The sequence below is a fragment of the Notamacropus eugenii genome, chromosome 3 (genome assembly GCF_028372415.1).
Source record: "Notamacropus eugenii isolate mMacEug1 chromosome 3, mMacEug1.pri_v2, whole genome shotgun sequence".
Lineage (NCBI taxonomy): Eukaryota > Metazoa > Chordata > Mammalia > Diprotodontia > Macropodidae > Notamacropus > Notamacropus eugenii.
The window spans coordinates 200467359-200479495 of record NC_092874.1 but is presented as its reverse complement, the minus strand read 5'-3'; the positions used below and the strand labels follow the sequence as shown (position 1 = coordinate 200479495).

Genomic DNA, 12137 nt, shown 5'->3' with positions numbered 1-12137 from the left:
AATCTTCAGAAGTTCTGCTAATCTTTTCATTTCTGTAAATTTCTCTCCATGCAATCAAACTCTGTGTACCTCTGAGGTAACTGGAAGTTTCACAGTGAATTTCACATCACCTGCTGGAGTATTATCTGCATATCTTGCTGTCATGTTTCTTGGCTTAATCAGAGTAGCTTATTCAGTTACTTAATGATAGAAATCTCGTTTACTTTGACTTCCCTTTGTAATATGGCATCAAGAAAGAGGACTTTTTTCCTACTTCTTTTGAGACAGTCCTTGCCAGTGGTTTCCCATATTAAGAGTTAAGTTTTGTTCTCTCTGTCTTTTGAGTTAACCAGATTGATTTTGTCTTTTTTAAAAGAATTTTGTCCTCTCACTGCCTGAGTCATGATTCTTTGTCTCTGAATTTAGTTCAGAGATTCATCTCTCCTGTAATGAGTTACATTTAGAAATCCAGTCGTCTTGTAAATCACTTTTGTATTCTGGCAGTCAGTTTCAGGAATCACAGTGAGCTCAATTTCATTTTAATGAGTTTGTTATACAGATGTCTTCCCTATAATACAAGTCCATGTCACACAGTTCTTTTTAGTGTTAGAGTCTGGCCTTGTAATTCCATTGAGATGAATTAACTCCCTTGATCACGGCAAGTTACTACCTTCTGTGAAACTAAAGGTCTCAGAGGACTGACTAGAGGTTAGTGGTTTGTTAAAAGTCACACAGGCAATATCAAAATCACAAGTGGGACTGAAGCTTAGACCTTCCTCATTCCAGGGTCAGCTCTCCACCCACCTGTTAAACTTCATTTGTCTCTCTGATCCCCTGTCTCTGAAACTGTCAATTATTGATTCCCTATGTCTACCAGATAAAAAGCAAACTGAAGAAAATTTGTAATAAATTTCATCTTTAAAAATGGAAATTACATATCTGGTTAGTAAAGACTGTTAATAGTGAGATACTTGTAACTTTTGACAAGAGATTCCATAACCTAATGACAATAAATCATGACTAAAGAGTAGGCAACAGGAAGTCAGAAACATAGATAGTAATATATGGCTTCAGTGGAGCCTGGAAGAGAAAGCAACCAAAGATTCCTTTGCTCCCATAAATGTGAGGGAGGGTATGAGGGCTCAGTCCTTATTGGGAGGTTTTATTCCTTACCTTCATCCAGATACATGTTTGCCCTCCTGAAATTCATTTCTTTAAGAATCGATGATGCTTTCTGTTTTCTTCATTCTTGGCAACTTTTGGCTCACTGTCTTGCATGTGGGCATCGAATTACATAGTCTAGGGATGTTAAAACGAGGTGGCCATAGGATAAAGTAGAAAGTTGAAGAAGAAAATCCCAGTAGTCCAGCAGAGTAACTCATCTGCCTGCAAATGTTTGAAAGATGAAGGAGTGCCACCTACTAAGGACCTTGACAGTCAGGCTCTAACCAGCCTTAATTCATCCTACTCCTCTTCACTCTCATTTTCAAGCCAAACTGTTCTGTTACTTAGTCTGCATATTGTCCTGCCCTGTGTTCCCTCCATGTGTCCCTTCAGGCCATTTGTTGAAGTCTCTCTTCCTTCAGAAATTTTGTGAGGTGTGAACTCCAGGAAACTTTCCTGCATTTTACTAGTCTTACTGACAATCATTTCCGATTGTATTGATTTGTTGGTTGCTTTTAAAAGTATACTTGTTATAAAGATTATGAACTAATTTTACAGGGTACCTGCTACTGTGTGTTTGTGTTCGTCCTTCGTTGCTGAAGAAGCCCATGCCATCAGAGAAATAATGACATGACTTGCACTTGACTTTGTTTTTGAGTGAGGGAGACCTGTTCAGATCACCAGCCTCACTTCTCTTCCAGAGCCATCTCAATTCAGTGACCAGATATTCATCAGAATGACTGGAGATGACTCAGAATGAGGCAATTGGGGTTATGTGACTTGTCCAAGGTCATACAGCTAGTCTCCTACTACTACATAGATGAAAATGCAATCGTTCCCAAGGTTTAGAAAACTTAGACCCAAGATCATTGTTCTTTTAGAACATTTCAAGAAGAGAAACATAGAACAAATATTCAATAAAAACCAAAAGAATCATATGTTCAGTTACCCCAAGGATCCATGAGTTCATTGGTGTAGACAGTAGTGCAGATGCTGTGGGAACTGAGCCCTGATTCGCCTCCCTCTCTTTTCTGAGTTAGGTTCAGTCTTCTTTATTCATTTCTGAGGAGGAAAATCATCTCCCTCTTGTCAGGTTTTGAATGATATCCACACAGTATATATACATAAGGACAAGCATTGCTTGCCTCTCAGAGCATAAGCTATCCCTCTCTCCTAGAAATTAAAGACGTGTTTCAGTTGTCAGTAGCAATTGGAGTGTTTTCTTCCTCAATCTGAAAATACTGCCAACATGAGTGTCCTTTGTTCTCAACGAGGAGGAAATTGACATCACTATGCTAGAGTCAAGATTCAATATGTCTGATTGTGGTTGATCACACCAATAGTAACTTTTAGTGCTCTACCACCTGTCAGGAACAAATAGTGCATGTGTACTTTTGGGGTGGACTCTCCAAATTTGGGCATCCAACATTTCCTTTGAGCTGTCTCAATTCTGCTTTGTTCATAGAACACAACATCTTCTCTGATGTGTGCACACCATGATGACTGGTCCTGTGCAAGTGTTTCCCCTGTCACACAGTTCCAAAATTCTTTTTTTATGGTCCCAATTTTAAATAATTTTATTCTCCAGAACAAGAATTGCATTTCCACTTGTTTACAGTACTGATAAAGTGCAATGTTGTTCATTTCTCTCCCTCTGCACCCATTCAAGTATTTAGAACGCTCAGATTGACACAGTAGCTTAAATATTACTTTTTAACTGCTACTGCCTTAGCTACAAATTTTGAGTCCTTCAATTTTTGGAAGGCTGTGTGGAATGATCTTTCTTCTGTTATTTAGTCCACCTCTTCAATGGTGTGTCTGAAAGAAGCCCCTCCACATGGTGTTGCTCCACCCACTGGGAATCCAACAGGCCTGCCTCCTGGCATGCCCCCTGCACTCTGGTGCAGCTTAGTAACAATGGGGTTGCAGAGCTTCCCCAGTTCTTTCTGCTGATGCTCAGATTCTTCCATCTCAGCAGTCTGGTTCTTATCCAGCCAGTTGATTATTTCATTTCCTTTGTCAAGGATCTTCTGTTTGTCTTTATCATCAATTTTGCCTTGCAGTTTTTCATCCTCCATGGTAGCCTTCATGTTGAAAGCATAAGATTGAAGAGAATTCTTGGAAGACAACTTGTCTCTCTGCTTTTCATCCTCAGGCTTGTATTTCTCAGCCTCCTGGACCATATGCTCAATGTCTTCCTTGTTTAGACGTCCTTTATCATTGGGGATGGTGATCTTGTTCTCCTTGTCTGTGTCTTATACACAGCAGAAACATTGAGAATGCCATTTGCATCAGTGCCAAATATTACTTCAATCTGAGGAACATCTCTGGGTGCTGGGGGGATTTCTGTGAGTTCTAATTTGGCAAGCAGTTTGTTATCTTTTGCCATTGCTCTCTCACCTTCGTAAACCTGAATAAGCACATCAGGCTGGTTGTCCAAATATTTGGTAAAAGTCTGTGTCTATCTGGTGGGGATGGTGGTATTATGTTTGATCAGGACAGTCATAGCTCCACCAGCAGTTTCAATTTCAAGGGTAAGAGGAGTGACATCCAACAGCAACAAGTCCTGGAGACTTGTCTGCAGACAAAATGTGAGCCTAGACAACTGCACCATAAGCAACAGCCTCATCAGGATTGATACTCTTGTTGAGCTCCTTGCCATTGAAGAAGTCTTGCAGAAACTTCTGGATTTTGGAGATTCGAGTGGAACCACCCACCCAGATGATGTCATGAAACTGTGATTTATCTAGCTTGGCATCTCTTAAGGCCAGTGTGCCATGGAAAAGGTCAGCATTCAGTTCTTTGAAAGAGGCTCAGGTGATTGATGTATAGAACTTGATACCTTCATAGAGGGAGTCAATCTCAATACTGGCCTGGGGAGTAGAAGAGAGGTTGTGTTGTGCATGTTCATAAGCAGTGTGAAGATGATGAACAGCCTTCTTGTTCTCACTGATATCCTTCTTGAGCTTTTGCTTGAATTTGGCAATGAAATGGTTGACTATTCACTTGTCAAAGTTCTACCCACCCAAGTGGATGTCCTTAGCCATGGACTGGACCTCAAAAATGCCATCTTCCATGGTAAGAATGGAGACATCAAAAATATGACCTCTAAGGTCAAAGATCAACACGTTTCTCTCAGCACCACCCTTTTTGTCCAAGCCATAAGCAGTAGCAGCAGCAGTTGGCTCAATGATGATTTGGAGCCCACAAAGAGCAGTGATGGTTCCAGCATCTTTAGGGGCCTGACATTGTGAAGCAGTAAAATAGGCTGCTACTGTGACTATGGCATTTGTGAGAGGCTTCCCAAGGTAAGCTTCAGCAATCTCTTTCATCTTAGTCAAGACCATAGAAGATATTTTTTTTTGGATAGAAACTTTTGATCTCCCCTTTCTACTCCACATGGACCTTAGGGCAGCCTGCATGATTCACCACTGTAAAAGGCCAGTGCTTCATGTCTGACTGTACAACTGCATCATCACATATGCAAGATGTTTGGAATCATAAACTGCGTTTTTGGGGTTCATTGAAACTTGATTCTTTGCAGCGTCATGGATTAAATGTTCTGTGTTGGTGAAGGTGACATAGCTGGAGGTGGTCCTGTTTCCTTGGTCATTAGCAATGATGTCCACTTTCCCATGTTGGAAGACTCCCACAGAACAGTAAGTGGTGCCAAGATCAATGTCAATTGCGGGTCCTTTCGACATGGTTGCTGGGGAGTTGAGGTTCATAACTGATCACTGTGGAGAAAGAAGGACTGCTGCTGCGCTGAGTAGACAATTCCAACATTCTTAAGAGAGACCTTAAGAGTGTTCCTTTATTGCTTCTTCTAACCATCATGTGAACAGTTGCCCTTCATGAGTTCTTCAGAAAATAGTCTTTATGGCTAACATAAGTTTTGCATTCAATATGAGCAGGCCATTGGAGTTGAAGATTTTGAATGCTTGGCAGTTCAGTTCTGAGTGAGGACCTCAGTCTCTGGAACCATATGCTATCCTGTGAGATGATCTTCAGAATCTTCCTAAGAAAATTCAAATGGAAACCATTCAGTTATCTGGCATGGTGCTAGTATAGTGTTCAGGTTTCAGAGGCATTCCACAGTCCAATACCTGTTCTGTCCCATAATTTCCTTTGTAGCCTCCCATGCACTGAGCTAGCTCTGCCAGTGCCTGTGTCAACCTCCTTATGAAGGCTATGCTGTTGTTTAAGGTGCAGCAAGAGGAAGACAGAGAAAAAAGCTGTCATATTTAGCAGTGGAAATACCATTGATAATGTGGGAGCCAGCAGTTTCAGAAGAGTCTTAGACCCAAAGCAGATAAAAGTGTATGAGGAGTGAATATAAACAACTCCATTATTTAGAGAGTGAAAAAGAGGAAAGATATTGGAGAATAATAACTTGAAGGGATTCCATGACTAAATGAAGTATCAGTGAAACTTTAAAGACCAGAAATTAAATGTTGATTGTATATTCTGGTGTTTCTATCACTTTCATACATCATTTTCCTTTTGATGCACTTTTTGAGTCTAGTATAAAAGTAGTCTTGTCATATTTTAAAGGGAATACTTAAACTCAATAAACTTATTTTCATGCTAAATATATAATACCAATTGAAAGTTAAAAGATTAATCATTAAGAAGTTAGAGTATTCTTAAACAAGCTATCTCCTCTTTTAATTAATGTAGTTGAAATGTTACAAAATTTTTGCGAAAATACTTAGAGGAAATAGGAGCTTGTTAAAATAAAAGTGAATGGATCCTAATTGTGACCATTTTCTGTGGAAAAATATTTTAACATAGTGGATAGACTTCTGGCCTCAAAGCCAAAACGATATGGTTTCAAGTGTCATCCCTGACACATCCTGGCTAGGTGACCCTGGGAAATTGCTTAACCTCCATGTGCTCTAGGAAACTCTCTCAGAGGATAAGTTGCAGTGAAGGTGCCAGCTTCCATTAATGGAGTGGCGTTTCCTCAGCTGACGGTTCTCTGTGAATAAATCACAGGTTAAAAATCATAAGTTCAGAGTGTATTTCCTAACCCTAAGCAATTTGAAAAGTCAGATGTGCATGTTATGTTCAAAAGGTTATCTGAAAAGAAAAGCCTTTTCTGAAGCATGTTACTAGGAAATTCTTTGGGACTACACATGGAGATAAATCATGATGAGGGAGTAAGAGCTGGTAATCCTAGAAGGAGAGGATAGACTAAAAAAAGAAAGAAATCATTGTTGGAATTGTTTTTGCACATGTTACATTAGAGATAAAATACATGATGTATAAATGAACAAAATCAAATCAAAAAGCTTGGCAGAAATTTGAGTCATATCCCATGATAAATTAAAGTAATATGTCAGGTGGGCAAAACTGATGTGGTCTTTAACTGCACTATTTCCTTTTCAGATGCATCTGATATTAGCTCTTGGAAAACGGAGAGTTCCAGACCTTCTAAGGATTTGACTTTTAATGAAAAGCATCCTTGTCAGTCACTGCCAGTGAATGACAACCTATTAGAATCCATAGAGATTAGGGTCATTCCTTTCCAAGAAGAGGAAGAAGCTGGAGCTCAATGTGGCTCTGAGAATGCATTCAGGGTTGTGACTCCAGGAGCCAAACCAGGCCCTCAGAAACAATGTGAACCACAGCTCATTCTCAAAATGGAAGGTAAAGAGGCTAATGTGGAAGCCTGTACAGTTAATATTTTGAATTGTGCATGGGTCAATTGTTTGCTGAAATTATTACATTCTAATATTAGAAGAGGTAAACAAAATAAATGATAAAGTCATGCAATGACAAAATTCATTTCTTGTTTCTCTTCTCATGCAGGCTAGAATCTAGTTGATGTCTTTTGATCAGGTATTTTTATTTTCTCCTTCAACCATTGTAACATATTCCACAGACCTTGAAAGGCAGTATATTAGACCTTTGTCATAAATTAGTCTTCTCTGGGATAACTGTGATTTACTACTTCCCTTTTTTTGTATTTAACAAGTTAAACCAGTAGGCTTATATAGATTTGTATTCAAACAAAAAATCCCCCATCTATGAATGTTTTTTCGCTCATTTTGGATTATTTATAGCTATCTTCCCCAAATCTTACATGTAATTCATTTACCTTTTCTCAGATGTGAAATGTCCTAGTTAGTTGATTATAAATACTTGTAAATACTAGCACACAGGATGGCTGCTAGCATAGATTCACTCGATCTGGTGAGATAGGAAGACAACCCAGAGGGGTTAATACTCTTACTTTATACTATTGTGATATTTCGAAAGTGTGTTGCCAGCAATAGGAGCACTACTGCCTTTAACATTCCCTAATCATCATCCTTGTAGAGGCTGGGGAGAAAGGGGGGCAAGTACCCTTACATCTCGATGTGTCATCAAGACAAGCACAGCTTTTGTGCTTCCCTATCAAAATCAGAGGTGAGATTCAAGCCTCAGTGGGCCCGGGTGAGGCAAACACACATTCTTCACACACACACACACACACACACACACACACACACACACACACACAGCATTCTAGTTTGTGCATTCAACCCAAAGGATTTCCCACTCACTGACCAGTGCCCACCTGCTTTATGGGGCATGAAACAAAGAAGGGATATTGCCAGCAAAAGCCTCCAGTTTTACATTACATGATACCTGGATCTCACTGCACAGTCACAGTGGATACTTACAATTTTAGCACAAATGTTTATATTATCTACTGTATAATGTGGAACAAATGTGGTGGACATGTTTTGAATCTTAATCACGAGAAATCATATCTCCTGCCTGGGAACAAGAGATTGTTATCACTATATATGTTGGGAAACTAAACTCTAAGAAAAGCTTCACAGAAATTGACCTTCCACACATTGATGCTTTCCAGTAATTGTTTTCATGAAATTGGTTAGAATGGAATACAGTTATCATACCAAGGAATATCTTTTTAATTCTATCATTAGAAGCTCCATAAATGAAGCTCATTGTGTCAGAATTCAGGTTTAAATGTTTATGTTGATTTTCTTTCAGTAGATTTGGTTGACATGTGGCAAAAGCAGTTATCTCCTCCTAACCTTTTGAAGTTCTAATAATCTTTTCATTTCTGTGAATTTCTCTCCATGCAATGATACTCTGCCTACCTCTGAGGTAACTGAAAGTTTTGCAGTGGATTTCCCATCACCTGCTGGAGTATTATCTGCATATCTTGCTGTCATGTTTCTTGGCTTAATCAGAGTAATTTATAGAGTTATTTAGTGATAGAGCTCTCATTTACTTTGACTTCCCTTTGCAACATGGCATCAAGAAAGAGGACTTTTTTCCTACTTCTTTTGAGACAGTCCTTGTCAGTGGTTTCACATATTAAGAGTTAGGTATTGTTCTCTCTGTTTTTTGAGATAATGAGTTTGATTTTGTGTTTTTTTTAAAAGAATTTTGTCCTCTCACTGCCTGAATCATGATTGTTTATCTCTGAATTTCCTCCTGTAATGAGTTAAATTTAGAAATCCAGTTCTCTTGTTAATCACTTTTGTGTTCTGGTGGTCAGTTTCAGGAAGTCCAGTGGGCTCAATTTCATTTTAATGAGTTTGTTACACAGATGTTTTCCCTATAATACAAGTCCATGTCACACAATTCTTTTTAGTGCTAGAGACTAGCCTTGTAATTCCACTGGAATGAATTAACTCCCTTGATCTGGGCCGGTTACTACCTTCTCTGAAATTGAGGGTCTCAGAGAACTGACTAGAGCACTTAAAGGGTAAGTGGTTTGTTAAAAGTCACACAGGCAATATCAAAATCACAGGTGGAACTGAAGCTCAGGCCTTCCTCATTCTAGGGGCAGCTCTCCACCCACCTCTCAAACTTCATTTGTCTCTCTGATCACCTGTATGTGAAACTGTCGGTTATTGATTCCCTGTGTCTATCAGAGAAAAAGCAAACTAAAAAAAATGTGTAATAAGCTTCATCTTTAAAAAGGGATCTTACATATCTGCTTACAAAAGGCTGTTAATGTTCAGCCTTCTAACTTTTGAGAAGATATTTCATAACCTAATGACAATAAATCGTGACTAAAAAGTAGGCAACAGGAAGTCAGAAACATAGATAGTAGTATATGGTTTCAGTGGAGCCTGCAAGAGAAAGTAACCAAAGGTCCCTTTGCTTCCATAAATTTGAGGGAGGGTATGAAGATCTCAGTCTATAATGCAAGTTTTTATTCCTCACTTTCATCCAGATTCATGTTTACTCTCCTGAAATTCATTTATTCAGGCATTGACAAAGCTTTTTGTTCTCTGAATTCTTGGCAACTTTGGGATTACTTTGTTGCATCGAGTTTCATAGTCTAAGTATGTTAAAACGAGGTGGCCATAGGATAAAGTAGAAAGTTAAAGAAGGAAATCCCAATAGTTCAGCAGAGTAACTCAACTGCCTGCAAATGTTTGAAAGATGAAGGAGTGCCACCTACTAAGGACTTTGACAGTCAGGCTCTAACCAGCCTTAATTCATCCTACTCCTCTTCACTCTCATTTTCAAACCAAACTGTTCTGTTACTTAGTCTGCATATTGTCCTGCCCTGTGTTCCCTCCATGTGTCCCTTCAGGCCATTTGTTGAACTCTCACTTCTTTCAGAAACTTTGTGAGGTGTAAAGTCCAGGGAGCTGTCCTGCATTTTAGTAGCCTTCCTGACAATTTTTGCCATTATATTGATTTGTTATTTGCTTTTAAAGGTATACTTGTTATAAGGATTATGATCTAATGTTACAGAACACCTCCTCCTGAATACATGAAAATGCAATCCTTCCCAAGGTTGACTAAACTTAGGCCCAAGAGTCATTGTTGTTTCAGAACTTTTCAAAGAGAGAAACATAGAAGAAATATTCATTAGAAACCTAAAGGATTATATGTTCAGTTACTCCAAGGATCCATGAGTTCATTGGTCTAGACAGTAGCGTAGATGCTGTGAAAACTGAGACAGATTGAGACCTAATTCTCCTCCCTCTATTTTCTGAGTTATGTACAAGTCTGCTTTATTCAGTTCTGAGGGGAAAATCATCTCCCTATGATCGGGCTTTGAATGATATCCACACAGGATATACCCATAGGGACGAGCATTACTGACCTCTCACAACATAAGGTATCCCTGTCTCCTGAAAATTAAAGACGTGTTTCAGTTGTCAGTAGCAATTCGAGTGTTTTCTTCCTCAATCTGAAAATGCTGCCAGCCTGTGTCCTTTTTTCTCAAAGAGGAACAAATTTACATCACTATGCTAAAGTCAAGATGCAATGTGTCTGATTGTGGTTGATCACACCAATAGTAGCTTTTAACCCTCTACCACAAGTCAGGCACAAATAGTATGTGTGGACTTTTGGGGTGGACACTCCAAATTTGGGTATCCAGCATTTCCTTTGAGCTGTCTTAATTCTGCTTTGTTCATAGAGCACAACACCTTCTCTGATATGTGCACACCATGATGACTGGTCCTGTGCCAGTGTCTCTCTTGTCACACAATTAGTTCCAAAATTCTTTTATTTATGGTCCCAGTTTTAAATGGTTTTTATTCTCCAGGGCAAGGATTGCATTTCCACTTGTTTACAGAACTGATAAAGTGCAATGTTGTTCACTTCTTTCCTTCTGCACACATTCAAGTATTCACAATGCCCAGAGTGACATAGTAGCTTAAATGTTGTTTTTCAACTGCTGCTGCCTTGGCTACAAATTTTGAATCCTTCAATTTTTGGAAGGCTGTGTGGAATGCTTTTTCTTCTGTTGTTTAGTCCACCTCTTCAGTGGTGTGTCCAGGAAAAGCTCCTCCAGATGGGGCTGCTCCACCCCCTGAGAATCCACCAGGCATGCCTCCTGGCATGTCCCCTGCACTCTGGTGCAGCTTAGTAATGATGGGGTTGCAAATCTTCTCCAGTATTTTCTGCTGATGCTGACCATCTCAGCAGTCTGGTTCTTATCAGACAGTTGATTATTTCATTTCCTTTGTTAAGGATCTTCTGTTTGTCTTCATCACCAATTTTGCCTTGCACTTTTTCATCCATGGTAGCCCTCATGTTGAAAGCATAAGATTGAAGAGAATTCTTGGAAGACAACTTGTCTCTCTGCTTCTCATCCTCAGACTTGTATTTCTCAGCCTCCTGGAACCATATGTTCAATATCTTCCTTGTTTAGACATCCTTTATCATTGGGGATGGTGTTCTTGTTCTCCTTGCCTATGCTCTTATACACAGCAGAAACACTGAGAATGCCATTTGCATCAATGTCAAATATTACTTCAATATGAGGAACAGCTCTGGGTGATGGAGGGATTTCTGTGAGTTCTAATTTGTCAAGCAGTTTTTTATCCTTTGTCATTTCTCTCACCTTCATAAACCTGAATAAGCACATCAGGCTGGTTGTCCAAAGAGGTGGTAAAGGTCTGTGTCTGCTTGGTGGGGATGATGGTATTATGTTTGATCAGAACAGTTATAACTCTACCAGCAGTTTCAATTTCAAGGGAAAGAGGAGTGACATTGAACAGCAACAAGTTCTGGAGACTTGTTTCCAGACAAAATGTCATCCTGGACAACAGTGCCATAAGTAACAGCCTCATCAGAATTGATACTCTTGTTGTGCTCCTTGCCATTAAAGAAGTCTTCCAGAAACTTCTGGATTTTGGGGATTCCAGTGGAAGCACCCACCCGGATGATGCAGTGAATCTGTGATTTATCTAGCTTGGCATCTCTTAAGGCCAGTGTGCCATGGAAAAGATCAGCATTCAGTTCTTTGAAATAGGCTCAAGTGACTGATGTATAGAACTTGATGCCTTCATAGAGGGAGTCAATCTCAATACTGGCCTGGGTACTAGAAGAGAGGATGTGTTTTGCATGTTCACAAGCAGTGTGAAGACGATGAGCAGCCTTCTTGTTCTCACTGATATCCTTCTTGTTCTTTCACTTGAATTCGGCAATGAAAAGTTGACTGTTCGGTTGACAAAGTCCTCCCCATCCAAGTGGTTGTCCCTGGCCATGGACTTGAC

At 39.5% G+C, this 12137-nt stretch overlaps 1 protein-coding gene across 3 annotated transcripts in view; it reads left to right on the top strand.

Annotated features, from left to right (window-relative positions):
- LOC140533782 (ankyrin repeat domain-containing protein 26-like) overlaps window positions 1–12137 on the top strand; it is a 91618-nt gene that overhangs the window by 27035 nt on the left and 52446 nt on the right. For 2 of the 3 annotated variants that reach the window (XM_072653965.1, XM_072653964.1), the window contains exon 10: window positions 6535–6795. The exons of the other annotated variant lie outside the window; for it this stretch is intronic. In XM_072653965.1, the coding sequence (XP_072510066.1) occupies window positions 6535–6795 (261 nt within the window). The remainder of the gene's footprint in view (window positions 1–6534; window positions 6796–12137) is intronic. 3 annotated transcript variants of the gene reach the window in all.